The sequence below is a fragment of the Numida meleagris genome, chromosome 17 (assembly GCF_002078875.1).
Source record: "Numida meleagris isolate 19003 breed g44 Domestic line chromosome 17, NumMel1.0, whole genome shotgun sequence".
Classification (NCBI taxonomy): domain Eukaryota; kingdom Metazoa; phylum Chordata; class Aves; order Galliformes; family Numididae; genus Numida; species Numida meleagris.
Window position 1 is genome coordinate 3,466,378 of NC_034425.1, and position 17,693 is coordinate 3,484,070.

General features: G+C 44.8%; 1 protein-coding gene across 7 annotated transcripts in view; it reads left to right on the top strand.

Moving 5' to 3' along the window:
- The window catches only part of TNRC6C (trinucleotide repeat containing 6C), a 73,345-nt gene that overhangs the window by 33,807 nt on the left and 21,845 nt on the right, over positions 1 to 17,693 (top strand). For 6 of the 7 annotated variants that reach the window (XM_021414488.1, XM_021414484.1, XM_021414481.1 and 3 more), the window contains 6 exons: positions 4,745 to 7,336; positions 12,926 to 13,135; positions 14,362 to 14,528; positions 15,360 to 15,440; positions 16,014 to 16,071; positions 16,278 to 16,423. In XM_021414488.1, the coding sequence (XP_021270163.1) occupies positions 4,963 to 7,336; positions 12,926 to 13,135; positions 14,362 to 14,528; positions 15,360 to 15,440; positions 16,014 to 16,071; positions 16,278 to 16,423 (3,036 nt within the window). In that variant the 5' untranslated portion in view covers positions 4,745 to 4,962. The remainder of the gene's footprint in view (positions 1 to 4,744; positions 7,337 to 12,925; positions 13,136 to 14,361; positions 14,529 to 15,359; positions 15,441 to 16,013; positions 16,072 to 16,277; positions 16,424 to 17,693) is intronic. The other variant, XM_021414482.1, reaches the window with a different exon arrangement.

Consider the following 17,693-nt stretch of genomic DNA (forward strand, 5'->3'; position numbering starts at 1 on the left):
ACCCGGAGCCCACGAGGCCGGGGGCTGTTGTGCCGACTAACATGCATTGAAAAACACAGCCAGGAATGAGAAGAAGGGAATCCGTTCTGTTTGTTCCGTTTTAAATCAAATCTATACTTATTAATAAGGATCTCATTAAAAACTTATCCTAGGCGGTGCCGGTTTGCACTTCTGTCGTACTTTGGTTCCTAAATCAGCTGAATGTTAAATTATAGTTGAGGGTGCATAATTGTGCTGCGTATTGTTCAAACTAATTACTGTAATGGAAGTTACGAAGATAGAGCTGAAAACAACAACAACAACAGAACAACAATGAGGAATAAGATTGCAGACAGTGCTTTCAGAGGAGGATAGAACTGTTTGCCTTTGTGCAGGCCAAGTGCTTTGCTTTTAGAGAAATGCATGCAACTGCTCCTCACCTTTCACTCTGCTCGTACTTGATGTTTGCAGCCTGTGTAAGCATTAACCTGATTTTGCAGCTATTTATTCATGTTATCGTCCACAGCCAGAAATATTTTCTATTTTTAATGCCTACTGAACAGAGATCTGTGAAGCAAGCTGGCCTCAGTGCTTAACAGCAGCGATCTCCTCCCGCCCCATTACGTTACAAAAACAAAACCTGATAACCTGGTGCTTACTGGTAACACTGCTCAAAGCTGTGCACTCTTCTGGTAGCCAGGACGCCTGCAATTTGACAGAATTTGTCGTGCATTTTGGTCGGGTTGTTTATTTTGTTGTCGTTCTGGTTTTTAATTCACAAAAAGCGCTGTTAATCTCAGCGTTAAGTTCATTTTCTTTCCTCGTTACTGGAGGATTTGTTAGCCAGGGGAACTGTATTTTACAGAAGATTCCTAGTTAAGGTTTTCAGGCACAAAGTATTGGGTGTAACACCAATTGGGCTGTGCAGTGCAGCAGCAGTGCAGGCTGCAGACGTGAGGTAGCTGTGCTTCCCATCTCCTGCACGCTTTGTTCGGAATCCCGGCTCGCAGGAAGGATGGGAACGCTCCTGGTAGGCTGCAGTGCTTTATTTCGGAGCTTTGCAGGAGTAAGGAGGAACTGATTTTTAAGAACCGACATTTTATTGGTTTTCCCTTTCCAGACTTAACAGCTTATAAAATAAACCCGTGGCACTTTTTGTGGAGGCTTGGTTTCCTAGAGAGTCGGAGGGGATTTTTGTGTTCAAAGGAAACCCCGAACAAACAACAAGAAAATTACCCCTAGATTTAATCATATAGAAATATTTTCCTTTCATTATTTCTTCTGTTTGTGTAAAATCCTTGTGGGTTAAGTATAACTTTGCTGCTCTCTGGTTATTTGCTTCGTAGGAATGAACTGCTTTTAGGTGAGAGAAAATGGAAAAATGTCTTTTGGGTGTTTGCTTCTAGAGACGTTGTATAAAAACTCTCTTCAGGATTTGCTCTGTGCTGGAAGTGTGTTATCTTTGTTTAGCAGCAAAGTAACAGCTCTTGCGACTTTCTGTTTATTTTGTGGGTTTTTAATCTGACCCCTTTCTTACTGTTTTTGTAGCTGCACTGGGTGTTAAAAGCAATTGCTGCAGTACCTATTCGGACGCTGTGAAACAACTGTCTCTGGAAAATGTTGCCTGTCTGGGGCTGGAAGAAAGCTGTAACTTGCGAGCAGCTCCTGCAGGTCGTTTGTTACAGCAGCTCGTCAGGTCCCTGCTAGCTGCCGTCGTGTTTTAACAGATGTGAAAGCAGAGATTCAGACCCCAGAAGCTAAAGGGAAACACGCAGAGCTTGTAGCTTGTAGCTTTTGGGAGCAGCTTCTGTCTTGAATCTGCAGGAAACTATCTCTGAGTACGTTTTTCTTTTGTTTCTTTGCTGTTGTTTTTTAATTTGATAACCCTGCTGCAGTACGTGCCACACGGGAAGGAGCTGGATTTAGATTTGACCGCTTTGTTTTTTGAGCACGTTCCTTGTGAGAGCAGCCAGCGTGAATCCCTGCTGACTCCAGACCAGGGGACGAGCAGCACAGGTACGCTGCTGCTAACGGGAGCACTTATTTTATGTCGTGTACTGGAATTAGTGCAATCCTTATCAAAGGAACCTCTTTCAGATTAGTCAGCGGTTGTTGTTGTTGAGGCCATAATCTGAATCTTGGCAATGGTGCTGCTGGAAGGGACCAAATACTGAGTGGCAAGCCCTCGGAAAGTGGGGGTTTCTGAGCTGCGTGCATGCTGCTTCCCAGAGCCAGCCGAGGCTGTGCCGTGCTGCCCGAGCAGTGTGCTCAGCACCGCTCAGGCACCTGGCCGTGCCAGCATGCTCAACTTGCTCCGTGTAACTCTTCCTTTTCCTGGTTTTGTTTGTTTCTCTGGCCGCTCTTCCAAATCCCGCTACCTCATGTAATGAACAGTTTTGCTCCCTGCTCAGGAATCTGAAAGTTGTTTTCTTGGTCTTCGTGCCGTCCCTGTGCGCGGTGAGCCCTGTGCAGGGTGCTGTGCCCTGTCTCGCTCAGCCCGGCCCGCGCGGCCTAGGGCAGCACGGCTCTGCTCCCGTGCCCGCAGGTGGAGCTTTGGGTTCAGCTTTGGAGAGACCTTTCTATTGAAACTGTATTTCAAGCCGCTTTTAAATCTTCCTGACATGTCAGAAGTGTACTGCTGAATCTCACCACCCACTGTGCTGAAAAAAAATCACACATAACTCCTCTTATCTGATTCCTTGGTTACCTCAACTTCTTATCTGCTGGCCTTGGCTGCTGCGGCTTTTTTCCTTTGTTTGTTTCTGCTCTGCTCAGAGTGCCGCTTGGCTCATATTTCTGACCCCGTCAACCCAGTTGGAGTCATTCCGCAGGCTTCCTTTCACTTTCCCTGTCTTATCTGGGATTCTGGTCTCTGTTCAACACCTTCGTAGATTATCAGGTAAATTTTCAGCCTTCTTCCTCAGCTCTGTAAGCGGTTGGTTTCGTGCAGGTACAACGTGATGCTTTCCTCGTTGCTGGCCATTGCATGTAGGGGCAAGAATCCAGGTCAGTCTAACTGGCTCCTTCATATTGTCTCTTGAGTTTGTCCTGTAAATGCCATTTATTTAGGTCTTTCTGCAAAACGCTGGGCTTGTCCTGGCGTTGGGAGCAGATGGGCAATGAGCTAAGTCTGTGTTCCCCTCCTTTCTTTAACGTGCATTCTTCGATTGGTTTTGAGATGAGATGCAATGTATCCTGGGTTAGTGTGTTCATTCTGTATCTTGATAATCCGCACAAGGCCACTTAATAATCGTCGCTCTTGCTTGCAAAGCCACAGGTGAAATGTGTGAATAATGAGACTTCGTTCAAGTGAGAGCTTCTTCTATTCTTGGAATAATTTTTTCACAGTGTTTCACAGAGTACCTTTAATTGGAGGCAGTTGGAGGAGCTAATCACACCAAAATATTTGTGATTCAAATCAATGTATATTAGTCATCTGCTGTTAAACAGCTTATTTGGGAGGTTTGTTGTATACATCTTACCCTCAAAACAGTCTTGTGCTTCTTATTCAAATCTAACGTAGACTAATTGATCATAAAATTAAAAGTCACATTAGTGCAGATTTACGACAAGCAAAAATAATTGGCATCCAAGATGTGTAACGTATAGCTGCAGTTTTCTGCCTCCTTTAGATCACTGGTTGGAAGAATGTTGTGCAGGGGGCCTCCACCGTGTGTCCCTAGGATTGGACTGAGTTACTTGCCATGAAGTTCCCACTGAAAGAAACTAAGAGGAGAAATCTGTACTAAAAATCTTTTATAGGGAGCAATTGGGGTAGAAAGTAAAAGCAAAAACTTGACTAAGCTGGAGTCCTTAGTGTGCAAATGGTTGTGTCTCTCAGTATAATTCTGCACCCTAGCAAGCAATTAGAGGGTCAAGAGCTTCTTTAGAAACTGTTTAATTAGCATCCTGGTTTGAGGATGAGGTATGTGCTCTGAAAACAGTCTTCTGAGTATCTGTGCAATAGAGCATTAGTTTCATTGGGTTGGGGCTGGACTTTGGACATACTTTGGATGGTATGTGCAACAAAAAGCACATTGAAATCCCTTGTAAATCCTTTAAGAGCTAATTTTCTTGATCAAACTGTTATTACGAAGTGCCTATGTGTCCTCTGCTAAAATTTAGAAGTTACAGTAACAGTGTTTGAATGCATAATTGGCGCTGTATGGCAAAGGTGGCTGTCAGTGTTTGCTCCTTTATTTGTAAGAAGGGCTGAGAACGTAAACGAAGCATGAGTGGAGTGTGTGGATGGTGATGTGGCTGCATGTGCGATGTGTAATGGCAGGCGGACATTTTGCATTTATTTGTTGGGTACTCTTTGTTTCTCTGAAGAATGAGAACTGAGTCAAATCATAAGTTTCACAGATCACCTTCTGCATTTTTTACATGTTTGCTTTTTAGATTTTTCTTGAAGGTCAGTGTATTTGCTGTCTATTTATGGTGCGTATTATTATTTTAATTAGTGTGCCATTACATGTAAAACATTTTTATAGCTGCTCTAGAATGGAATTATTCCATTATTTTAATTGAGAGTTCTGTCAGATAAAAGAAAAAAACAACCCAAAAAATTGAAATATAAACATGGTCGCTTGTTGTACTGAAGAAAATTACTGTGTCGTGTTAGAAAATGTGCTTCAGATTTTAGGAGGCTTTACACTTCAGTGCAGAGTACAGCGTTCTAGCTAGTGATGTAAAACAGTACTTAGCTGTGTTTTTGTGGTGCTTGAACCGTGCACTCATTTTCAACCTTTTTGGATCCTTTCAGATCTCAGTCACAGTGGATTGGGAGACCATTATGAAAATTCCCACTGGGGACAGCAGCCCACTTTCAGGAGTGAAGGCAACTGCAGCTGGGATAAAGTGATAATAGACAGGACTGACAAGGAAGCGTGGCCTTCCATCACAGGAGCTGAGACTGAATCTGCCTCAGAATGTACTACAGACACTGACTCTGCCTCCAACTGTGGCTCAGAGAACAGTAGCATGGCTACAGGGAGTGCCCAAGGCAACTTCACTGGACATACAAAGAAAACTAATGGCAATAATGGCGCCAACGGAGCACTCGTCCAAAGCACTTCTAACCAGAGTGCCCTTGGAGCTGGTGGAGCCAATGGTAACGGCAACTCGGCCAGAGTGTGGGGCATGGCTGCAGGCTCTGGCTCTGGCCTAGCTCACTGCTCTGCCAGCGGTGGGGATGGCAAGATGGACAACATGATTGGAGATGGTAGAAGTCAAAACTGCTGGGGTGCTTCCAACTCAAATGCTGGCATTAATCTTAACCTTAACCCTAATGCCAATCCAGCTGCCTGGCCTGTACTTGGACATGAGGGAACTGTGGGAGCAGGCAACCCTTCCAGTATTTGCAGTCCGGTCAGTGCCATAGGTCAGAACATGGGCAACCAGAATGGGAACCCGACAGGCACCTTAGGTGCTTGGGGAAACTTGCTGCCGCAAGAGAGCACAGAACCACAAACGTCCACTTCTCAGAATGTGTCTTTCAGCGTACAACCTCAGAACCTTAACACTGATGGACCAAATAACACTAACCCCATGAACTCTTCACCAAACCCTATCAATGCAATGCAGACAAATGGACTGCCGAACTGGGGGATGGCTGTTGGTATGGGGGCCATCATCCCGCCCCACCTGCAAGGCCTTCCTGGTGCTAATGGAACATCGGTTTCTCAAGTCAGTGGGGGCAGTGGTGAAGGAATGGGCAGTTCAGTTTGGGGGATGTCCCCAAGTAATCCTGCCACAGGAAACAGCAATTCTGGGTTCAGTCAGGGGAATGGAGACACTGTGAACTCAGCATTAAGTGCTAAACAAAATGGATCCAGCAGTGCTGTGCAAAAGGAAGGAAATGGAGCGAGCGCGTGGGATTCAGGGCCTCCATCTGGTCCTGGGGTACTGGCGTGGGGCAGGGGCGGTGGCAACAGCGGTGTTGGTAGTATGCATTCTGGAGCTTGGGGCCACCCCAGCCGTAATGCCAGTAACGGTGTCAATGGTGAATGGGTCAAGCCCCCGAACCAGCATTCCAATAGCGACATCAATGGGAAAGGATCAGCGGGGTGGGATAGCTCTAGTGTTACCAGTCCGAATCCTGCCATGCAGCAGGGCAACGAACAAATAAACTCTTGGGCCAAAGCTGCAGCGTCCGGCACCACAGCTAGCGAAGGAAGCAACGACAGCGGTGGAAGTCAAAATGAAGGCAGTACTGGGAGGGAGGGGGCTGCAGAAGGCAGGAGGAGAGACAAAGGGATGATAGACCAAGGGCAAGTTCAGTTGCCAAGAAATGACCTTGACCCCAGGGTCCTGTCCAATACAGGGTGGGGACAGACCCCTGTAAAGCAAAACACTGCCTGGGAATTTGAAGAGTCCCCAAGGTCTGAACGAAAGAATGACAATGGAACGGAGGCCTGGGGTTGTGCAGCTACTCAATCTTCAAACTCAGGGGGGAAGAACGATGGGTCCATCATGAACAGTACAAATACCTCTTCAGTATCTGGGTGGGTCAACTCCCCACCTGCAGCTGTTCCAACAAATACAGGTTGGGGAGACAATAACAACAAAGCACCAAATGGCCCAGGGGGGTGGGGAGAGTCAGCAAGCTCTACTACTGTTAATAATGCTGCTGCTGCCAAAAGCGGCCACACTTGGAGTGGGACCGCAAATCAGGAGGACAAATCACCTACATGGGGTGAACCTCAGAAACCCAAATCTCAAAACTGGGGAGACGGACAGAAATCAAATCCAAGCTGGACTTCAGGAGGTGGAGACTGGACAGATTCATCGTCTGTTCCTGGACACTTGGGTGATGGGAAGAAGAATGGATCTGGATGGGATTCTGACAATAGGTCGGGGTCTGGTTGGAATGATTCCACGAGGTCTGGGACCAGTGGGTGGGGAAATGGCACAAACAGCAAGGCTAATACAGGTACAAGTTGGGGGGAATCTTTAAAGCCAGGCCCCCAACAAAATTGGGCTAATAAACCCCAGGACAACAGTGTGAGTAACTGGGGAGGAGCTGCTTCTGTAAAACAGACGGGGTCGGGGTGGGTTGGTGGGCCAGTGCCAGCCAAACAAAAAGAGAACTGTGAGGCAACTGGCTGGGAAGAGCCATCTCCACCGTCCATTCGCCGCAAGATGGAGATTGATGATGGTACCTCAGCTTGGGGCGACCCAAATTACAACAACAACAAGACTGTAAACATGTGGGATAGAAATAATCCTATCATTCAGAGCAGTACCGCAACCAACACCACCACCACTAGCACCATTATCAACACAAACATGGTTGAACCTCAGCCATCGCACCAGTCAAGTGCCCAGCCGAACCGGTCCCCGCTGCTTGGCCCAGGTATGACAGTACTTCTGTAAGCTGTGTTATACCAGTGTCACTGAATGCTGTCTGGCCTGATCACTGTGTAACCGCGTGGTAAAGATAGGAATCCTCTGCTTACGTCGTAGCCTAAATGTTTTTGTTTACTCTGAAACTGCGTATTTATTTTGAGCACAGAACCCGTGGAACCTGACGGACAAATTTCCAAAGTCCAAACTCCTTATTTTTAGTTCTTTCTAGAGCTGGCACAGGCACGGTATTTTCTGTTCCTGCCAATTTCTGCTGCCTGCCATGATCTTTAGGGCAGCGCTGCACCTCTGAACCTGAGAATAGCTGAAGTGTGCTTGCAGCATGTCCCGCTGAGCAGTTCCCCAAACTGTGTCTGAGTGAACCTTTTGTCTTTGCCTTTTTGCAATGGAGAATTCTCTAGCAGTAGCACCAGAGAGGAGTTTGGCTGGCTGCACAGTGCATGTCAGAAAAGCTCTAACCACTATCAGGCCGCCAAAGCTCTGGGTCCTTGCCTTGTTGGTCCATATTTACGTTGTAAGGTCTTTCACAATTAGTTAGCGCCTTCTGCCCTTGGAGAGTTCGATGTCTTTTTGCTAACCTCTCTTCTGTTATTTGTCTTCTGTTACTAATAGTCTTTATTCTTGTTTAGACACTAAGCATCTGTTTCTTTTCTCCAAACCCTATCTCTTGGCAGCAGATGTTTTTTTGGCTGTTGCATGAATCCAGGCTGATGCTGTTTCTTCTGTTTGTTGTCGTTTATGAAGTAACGGTTCACTTCCATCCTTCAGGTCTCAAGCATGGATAGTATCCTGGGCTTTTATGAGGTTCTCATAAAGCTGGATTGGTTAAAGATGTTAATATTCAGGGTGGCTGAAAAAAGCCATTCCACCTTCAGCTCCGTTCCAGATAACGAGGTTTTAAGCACTGTGTGTCTGAGAAGAGTGTAGGATTCTTTCTAATGAAAGAGAAGGTGCTGTTGTAGGTGAGCAGCAAAGAATGAAAATGGGGGGGGGGGAGGTAAAAAGAAAAAAGTGTTTAGAGGAGCGGTACTTAAATAAATGTCACTGGAAGCCCTGCTCTATGTCCCAGCCACAGACATCTCAAATCTAATCTCGCGGTGCTCTTTAAAACTTTTCATCTCATTTTGTGTCCAAGTTTTTGTTTTGTCTTGGCCATGCCTAATATTGGCTTTTTAACTGTGCTTTTCTCCAAGCGGGATTTGTTCTCCTTCTCTTATTTCCATCATTTTTTTTCTTTGATGTTGTGAAATAATTCAAACTTAATGTAACGTCTGTATAAAAATAGTCTCATGTTCCTTACTCTGGTCAAATATTTTAACAGTTGAGAATATCTGCTTTTATCTAATAACATGTGCTCCAGAAAGAGAAATGTTCTAAGAGGTTTGTGCGTGGCCACGCTCCGTTTGTCCTTTGTTTATCTTAAACTTACTTCATCCGTATTGAAACCTTCACCCACGAAACTGGGAATTGACATTCCTGAGCTGTAGCGGAGGTGTCCTTCTTTAGCCTGGGTTGGTTGGTTGGTCCGTGCTTCCCCCGTAAGCTGATTTTGGGGTGATTCCATGTGTTTGTAAAACTGTTAGCGTGCAGCGATGCCTCTGGAGAAGAGCTGGTAGCAAAGGAAGGGTTGCTTTGTGCAGAGAACTGCGTGTTAATGTGAAGCCATCCGCTCAGGATGCCGCACGACTCGGTTAAAACGAGCGTATTTTGCGTCTTGCAAAGATTGCCATTAGAAATATTTGAAGATACTAAACCAAAACAACTTCCAGAGTGTACTAAAGATAGAATGCAAGAAAAAAGGGTGAAAAAAAGGGAATTGAGTAATGAGTGGCTTTCCTCCCTCACAGACAGCAGGGGGCTTGCATGGTGTTGTCATTACCATGAAGCATTATTTTTTTTAGCCCCAATCTCCTTTCCCATTGGTGAGGATTATGCCTTTCCAACCTCTGCAGCAGGGGGAATGAGTCCTGTAGCCAGGACACTCCTGTGACTCAAAGGCACGTTTATCCAGCAGCAGTTCTTTTCCACGTACAGTATTTCTGTGCAAAACTGGATTGTACCATTAAAGGCTGTGCCTCAGGGCACAGGTAAGCACTCATCTAAAATCTTCCAGCGTTTGAACTAAGTAGTTAACGTTGGAATTTGGTCTTCTACGTGGATCCCGACGTGCTTTGCCAATCATTGTGCCATCCTACAGCTACACAACAGGCTTCCCTACTGATATAGGAACAGAACTGGGCATTCCTTGTCCCCTGAGCCATCCCCTGAAATAAATGATAACAGTCACGCACTGACAACCAAGAGATAGCTCTTAGTTTTGCTGTACAGAACTAGTTAATGGTTCACAAAGGAGTAGCAGTTCCTTTTGAAATAGAAGTTTATGCTGTGTTAGCTCAGAAACAGAGGCCAAGTTACAGCCTTGTAATTCAAGTTGTCACCCATCCTCAGAAGTTCTCAACATTCTTTGCAGGGCTTAAAAGCTATTGACGGGAAGCAGATGTTGGTACACACTTCATGAAATGCATCATGCTCTAGAGGGTTTCTTTTCACATTGTAAATAGATGCACACACAAAACCAGGATAGATAATGTGATAAATGTAGTCCTGGTTGTAGGAGCTCCCTCCCAAGCCAGCAGTGGGTTATTTAGAAAGACGAGCAGAAGTGACAAAAGGTTTTGCAAACAGAGATAAGTGAGGGAGAGATTTTTTGGATCCCAAACGGCAACAGATCTTTCCTGCAAATGCTGGGAAAGGCTCAGTGCTCTCCTGTGAGAGGGGAGGTACCAGGTGGGCAGACTGACAGGGTTCCAGCAGCCAGGCTTCCCTCTGAGCGAGGAAAGCAGCCAAAGGTAGTGCAGGCTTTCCTATGGAGATCTGATGTTGAAAATTAGAGTCTGGAGAATGAGCAGCTCAGCTTTGAAAGAACCTAGACAAAGTCTGAATTCTGCTGCTGCTTCTGTAATCTCGTGCTGTTCTGTTGGCAGCTGCTCCCGTGGCACTCGCTGTCTGATTTACGTGAAGAAGATGGAAGCAGTGCATCTTCCTTTGAACTTTCATCAGAGTGGATTTGAAAGCAGAGCAGCTCCGAGCTCCTTTAGGATGCTCATTTAGAACCTAAAATCCTGTTGTGTGTACTCAGCTCTCTGGCAGTTCTGTTCTGGGGGACAGCCAGGTGTTACTGAGAAACCTGTCCTCTGCTTTCACACAGCCATGATCTCATTGCTGAGAGCCAAGTAAGAGCTTCCCCAGCACCGAGCCGTGCAAGAAGGCATCGAGCCCCACTGCATGAACCTTGCAGGAGAGTGGGAGCTGAGGTTAAGGGGTACAGGAACCTTCCCTTGGGTACATACATGAGTACACACTGCTATAGGTTGTTTATTTGCTGTATGAGCAGACTGACGATACGCAGTCTCATTTTTCACCTAAATCTCTTCCATCTGCATAAGGCTCTCCCACTTTGGTTTGCCTGCACTGTGGTCATACGCTCTGGTATACATCACGGGCCAAACAACTTCAAGGAGAACAATTTCTATCATCTACATGGGTATAGGGTTATTTTGAGGGAAAACAACTGCATCCTGCCATAACTCAGTTAACATTTCACTTTCCCTTGAGGATTTCCTGTTGGCTGAGGCCCAACGTTAATTATGTTTTTATTTCTATAAAACAAAACTCTGCCAATGTGGCCATATTCATTACTCACTGTGTTCTCTTTGTTTCTTGCAATTCTAACAGTTTAAAAACTGCAGTATTAATACTTCACTCTCTTGCCAAGGAGCCCTTTAGCAGAGCTTATCCTGTTGCAAAACAGCATTCATGCAGAGCCATTTGTTTGTAGTTGTGTTTTTTGTTTTAAAAGCATGGGGCTTTTTCTTAGGAAAGCCTGCATGCACGTTATTTTCAGAGAGGAAAATAGTAAGAATTCTTGAAAACGGGAGACTGGCTCAGATCTGAGATCATTCTGAAGGTGTTTTGCTTCCCAGGAGCTGTGTAAAGGAGCCTAGAAGTAGCTCTGCGTGTTGCTCCAGCCCTCTGCAATAACACTTGGGATCTGCTGCACTGGGAGGTGCAGCCTGCTGCTGGAGGCAGGCAGCTGGGGCTGCAGGCTCTTTGAACCAGTGTTCCACCTGCGTCTGTTTCAGATATGACGCATGCTAGATGCTGTAAAAATCCAGGCGAAACCTCATTTACAGATGACTCTTCTGGAGGCTACAAAGCAAATACCTTCTTTCCACTTTACTTCAGGATTTAGCGTCAACCTCTTGAAAATGCAATTTTCTCCTCCTTGTAAAGTTTGCAAAACAGAGCCATCCAAAGGTAGCACAAGGATGGTAATGCTAGGAAAGAGGTCTCAGAGGGGGGAAAACTGAGTCAGAACTGGCAGGCACTCCGCAATGCATGTGCAGCACACAGCATCCTTCAGGATGTATTTCCTTTGTTCCCGCACTGCACTTGATCTGGTAAGATGGTATGAAAACTTTTATTTAATACATTTTGCTTGGTGTTGGGTACTTTCAAGCGTCGTTTCAGCGAAGTCTAGCTCCCTCTTTATTTGTAGTCCTGTATTATTTGCTTCTCAGTGCATTTAAAGATTTAACTTGGACATTGTGCATCTGTGGTCTCTACTCAAAATTCAGCTTTGGTTAAAGAGCAACAGAAGGACCGGTTCTTTGAAATTCGTAGTCTGCAGCCCAGTACACTTTGCCTTTCCGATACGTGGATTTTGGTTTAAGGCTAATTTTGTGAACTGAATTGTTTCCTCCTTAACTAGACCTGTTTCCATTTTGCGAGCCAGAAGTTACAGGTCGGCAGGGCCTTGGTTCATTGCAATAAAACACATGCACTTAATAATATTCATCTCCAAGAGCACTTTTCTCAAGTGCTGATGTTCAGCGAAAACTACTGAGCTCCCATGTGCAACAAAAGAAAGTTTTTAAGAAAATTGGGACAAAAAACCTTTTTGTAAGAGGTAATGGACGCGTTAAATTCCAGTTCCAGTTCTGTTGTCTTGCTCTGTGTTCCTCTGGAGCTGCAGAAGCAGTTCCTGGCACAAGCAGCTCCAGCGCTAAGCTCGGTGGCACACAGATTTAAGCGCATTACGTTCAAGCCAGACTGAGGCAGTTTCTTTATAGTAGCTTACGTCTTTTAATGAGTTAAAATTATACTCTGCAGGAAAGCAGAGACTTCTACCTGCCAGTCCTCGTGGCTTGGCTGTAGATTCTGATTGCAGTCTTGTCTAGTTCTGCTGCAAAAGAACTCGTTGATTATTGCATAGAGCCTCGGAGAAGGGGCAGGCAGTGAACACAACCACGAGCTGTAATAAAAGCTTTAAGGAATGTTGTCAACATACATAATCAACATTGAAAGCATTGGCAAACAAATAGCATCTTGCATCCGAGGCGTGAGAAAGGAGAGAGACTTCTGAGGCTAAACCAAAGAGGTTTTTTAATGTGCTTAATGACAGTTACTCTCGTCTGTTACCGGTTCATGCTCCTTCCTTGAGTGAAATGTCCCTCTTTGAAATGCCTGACAAAAGAAACCTCTCCTCTCATCGCTCTTCCTCCTTCCCTCGCTCCAGCAGGCTGGGGAGAAATGCCTAACGTCCACACAAAGAGCGAAGCTTCTTGGGGAGAGCCGTCGTCCCCTTCTGCTGCAGTCGATAACGGCACGTCGGCGTGGGGGAAGCCCCCCAGCAGCGGGACGGGGTGGGGAGAGAGCCCTGCCGAGACAGCAGGGACCTACGGCAGAACAACCGCTCCAGCTGCTGCCCCAGCACTGTGCAAACCAGGTGCGTGCGTGAGCATCACGGGCTGGGGAGAGGAGGCACAGGGGTTTGCTCCTGCCGGCGTCTGCAGGCTGGGCTTCTGATATTCCTGTGCCTTCAAGTCAGAGAGTTTCTTAATTTGGTTTTCAGAACTCCTTTAGGGCTCTCAGAACTTGGGAGATTCCAGATACCGGGTTCATTTAAAAGCATGAATTTAACGAACTCGTCCAGTAAATGTAAGCGTATTCCTTAGAGTGTTTTTTGCGTACTGTAAGAACAGCACGGTGTAAATTACAGAGGCACGGGAAGCAGGGAAACTGCAGGACAGCGTGAGCAAGGCCTGAAAGAAACCTGTGTCAGGTGGAGGAGAAACTGAGCTCAGTCAAGATTGGGTTGATCTTGGTAGGAGAAGCAGCACATGAAAGTGACTGGTCATAACTTCACTCTCCTGTTAAACTGAGGGAGTGAACATCTGCTTCAGCTGTTCCAACTGTTCACAAGTTCAGGAGCACCCTGAGCTGCTTACTGCTTCGTGATTTCTAATGAAGGTTATTTGATAAAAATCTTAAATCTCCCACTGCCCTGAAGGCTCCGGGGCTGGTTTTAAACTTCTGTTCTGGCTGTGGTAATCTTTAAGTTTTATTGCTGCTAAATGCTGTGGTGAGAGATAGTTAAAAGTCCCAGAAAACCTGAAGAGGAGAATGAGAGGTCTTAGAATGAGTAATCCCTGCTTTAAGCAGAGTAAACAGAATAAAACAGATTGAGCTGACACGGCCTCGTCATTTACTGTGCAGTGTTCCCTTGCAGCCTGCTTGCTCCTTTCAGATCTCATTCCTCTGCGATGTGAATGAATTTCTGACCGTTAGTAACCTTGTAATTTGGTTTTGTTCAGTGGAAGAATGTGGTAGCTGAAATTGTGAGATTCATTGAAAGCAAAATTGTACACAGCAAGTGTGTGGTCATACTTCTGGTTCCTTGTTCCTAGGAGACGGGAAGGATCACAGATCTCTCTTGTTTAGGAAGAAGGAAGACTTGCCATTGCTGGACTCTTTTCTTCTATAGCTGTATTTAGAGCACTTCTCTTTTTTGTTGGCTTCAAAGAAGGAGTCCTTATCATTTAATGCCAATTAAGCCATTTGATGAGCCTCTATATCTCTTAAATGTTTGCATGTAGGATATGGTATAAAAGTCTATTTCTGTAAAATTTGCATAAAATTAGATCTGATTTTCTTCTCCCTCTTTCCCTCCAGCTTCAAAATCTATGCAAGAAGGCTGGGGCAGTGGTGGGGATGAAGTGAATCTCAGTACTAGTCAGTGGGAAGATGAAGAAGGAGATATGTGGAATAATACTGCTTCACAAGAGAGCAGCTCCTCCTGTAATTCCTGGGGGAACGCCCCAAAGAAAGGACTTCAAAAGGTGAGAAAAAATAAAGGTGGTCTCTAGGAATGGGTAGAAGTACAATGCAGCATTTCTGGAATTGGTTGTTAGAGATTTTCTCTTGCGTTACACCTGGCAGTAAATGTACCTCTGACACCAGAGCACAAACACAGCTCGCCACTTCCATGTTAGAGTACAGCTTACCTTGTTTCCAGGGGCAAGTCTGAGGAAATGATAATGAATCAAAGTGTTAGAGGCCTTCAGACACTTTGTGTGGTGGTAGAAAAGCAAACAGTAGTTTGTGATGGAGTAGTCCAGCAAAAAATATCTGTTTCCTGTTTGGAGAAAGGTTTGTACAGGTATGAGAAGAAAGCACTTCTGTACTGATGCCACGCTTAAGCAAGATCACACCCTGCATATCAAGCAAGTTACATTAGAACATCTGTTGCACGGGCCTCATTTCAGGACAAGGCCAGCCTAGAACTTAAAGGTTGGGAATGCATTTAGTCAGTGCTTGTTACTCCATTAGCCAACAAAGGCTTTAATCAGCATAATGATTCAATCAAGCTTGTTGAATTTTTTATTTCATTGTGGTTCTCTGCCAAAGATTACCATGAAATACTTAATTTCAAAGGTGACTTTAATTCAGTGGTCATCAAATCAAATAGTAAGTGGTATACAGAACTGTTGAACTGAGATAGAATTTGGATGATCTGTAGGGGAAGGGAAACAAAGTTGCATGGTTTGTATGGTTCTGAATGCTTTTTAAATGAACGTACCATTAATAAGTAAAACTGCTTGTGTTCTTGATGTACATCTCTCTGGTATGGGAAGCCGGCCATTAATGGAATCTCCTGCTTGTTTACCAAGGGCATGAAGACATCTAGCAAGCAAGATGAGGCCTGGATCATGAACCGCCTGATAAAACAGCTCACAGATATGGGCTTCCCTGTGAGTAGTGCTCATGGCTCAGCATACCTGGGGCTTAGCTGTTGTAGCCTATACTTACTGTCTTTCAGACTGTAGCTACAGAAAGATATTGTCTTCGTCAGGCTGGGAAGCTGTTTGGTTACCTGCAATTAGAAATTTACTTCAATTGCAGAAGTCTGTCATAAGCTAGCGGAGTTCTCTCTGAGGTGGCTTGATGATACTAATAGAACTTAGGAAATTGAGAGTTTGATGGTGTTACTTTGAAGTTCAGTAGTAATTCCTTATTAAATAGATGAAATAAGAATATAGGTTTTTTTTTAAGGAAGGGCACATAGTGGTAATGTTTAAGTTAACCATAGAAAACAGGAAGAAATTGGAATAGCAGAAGTCTGTGGCTTGACCTTGTAGAAGTGGTGCATACTTAAGAAACTGTACCGCTGTGGGAATTGGTGAAAGCAGAAAGAAGTACGTGCAGACATTGTTTGTGCCACTGAGTAAAGATTAAATCCAGGGTTATGATAGTTTTCTCAGTTTTCTTTGAAGTCCTTTAAGCACGATAGGTTTTTCTCTTAATGCGATCTGTATTTTTAACAGAGAGAACCAGCGGAAGAGGCCTTGAAGAGCAACAATATGAATCTCGATCAGGCCATGAGTAAGTATCCGTGCAGCTGATTTTTTTTTTTTTCCTCTAAAGCAACATACCCAAAGTTCATGATTCTGAGAATTTGATCTTGCCCAGTTCAGTTGGATGGCGTGCTTTTACTGAAGGGTTTTGCTTTTGTAAGCAGGAGGCACTAATGCTGGCAAATTTGCTGTCTTTCTGTCACCTTCTTGAATCCATTTTCCCTTTCTGTGAAGGTGCTCTGCTGGAAAAGAAGGTGGAAATGGACAAGCGTGGAATGGGAGTGACCGACTATAATGGAATGGTCACCAAACCCCTTGGCTGCCGCCCACCACCAATCTCCAAAGAGTCTTCCATGGACCGCCCCACCTTCCTCGACAAGGTAGGTTCAGAAGTACAGATATGTGGTGTACAGGTTAAAACTGAACACGAGGGAAATACTGGTGAATCCTACTGAGTGTTCAGAAGGCTGTAAAGAGAAATGTGGTATTTTCTTCTCTCTCAGTTTTGTGTGAATTTAGTCCTTCTGGAAAGGACTGCTGATTTGATTCCCACATAGAAATAAATAATTGTCATTCCCAGTGTTACAGTGAAACAGAAAACCTAAGAAATCAGTAATGCGGTGGAGGCAGAAATGAGAAAAAGGAAGAAATGGGGTGGGGAAAGCACTCTGTAAGTCCTGGGAGTCAGGGAGTGACCCTTGCCTGAATTAAAGTTCAGATACAGTCAAGGCCGAGATCTTCAAGAAAAGCTTCTAATTCTTGTTTTTATTTTGAGCTGCTTCAGTATTTCAGAAAAAGTTCAGCACTTAGTCAGGAATGAGGAGCTGAGGTATTTTTAAGTCAAAGAGCAGACACAGTCGTAAACAGCTTCTCAGATGAGCTTCCTTTTCTGTGGTCACATATGACAAATTTTCCAGCGCTGTGCAATGAGTGAGGAGAAGGGTTCAGACATTAACGGTGTCCAAGATTCAAAGTGCCTAAAGAACAGAATGTAGGGAAAAGTGCAGCCAGATCTTCAGTAGGAAATGAGAGTTGCGGCCTGACGCAATGTCCTACAAATAGGCTCACCAAAGCACCTCACGGTCCCTCCCTCCCACAGTTATTAATAAGGAGTGAGCGTTCTGCGGTGCCAGTCGTTATTTCACGAGCTATCTGAAATGTTTGTAATAGTTGGTTTTATTTTCTGGATGCAGAAAGCAGTGCCTTTTACAAGCTGTGCTGAAACCAGTTCATTTTACATAAGCCATTTACAGGATGTGAGGCAGGAACGATACCTAGTCTTGTTAACACAGACTGTATGAAAAACTTCACTGACCAGGAATAATCATTATTTCCAGTCATCCACCCTGTGTTTTCTTATGGTCTTAAGCATAGCACTGTGCTTAAAGTGAAGGTGTGAGCTGTGGCAGGATCCCACGTATTGTATTAAGAAAATCAGCATGGCGGTGTGCTAGGACGCCCTAAAAAAACTCTGACCTTTTAATGGCAGCTGGTGGTATTTCTGCTGTCATCATAGCCTAAACAGTGTGCTGAGTTCTTGCTCTGGTACAGTGCAACCTGTAAAACGAGTTAATTTGATTAAACACAGAAGTGTCTTACATAACAATGAGTTATTTATATTAATAAAAATGAGTTACGATAGAAAGCTTG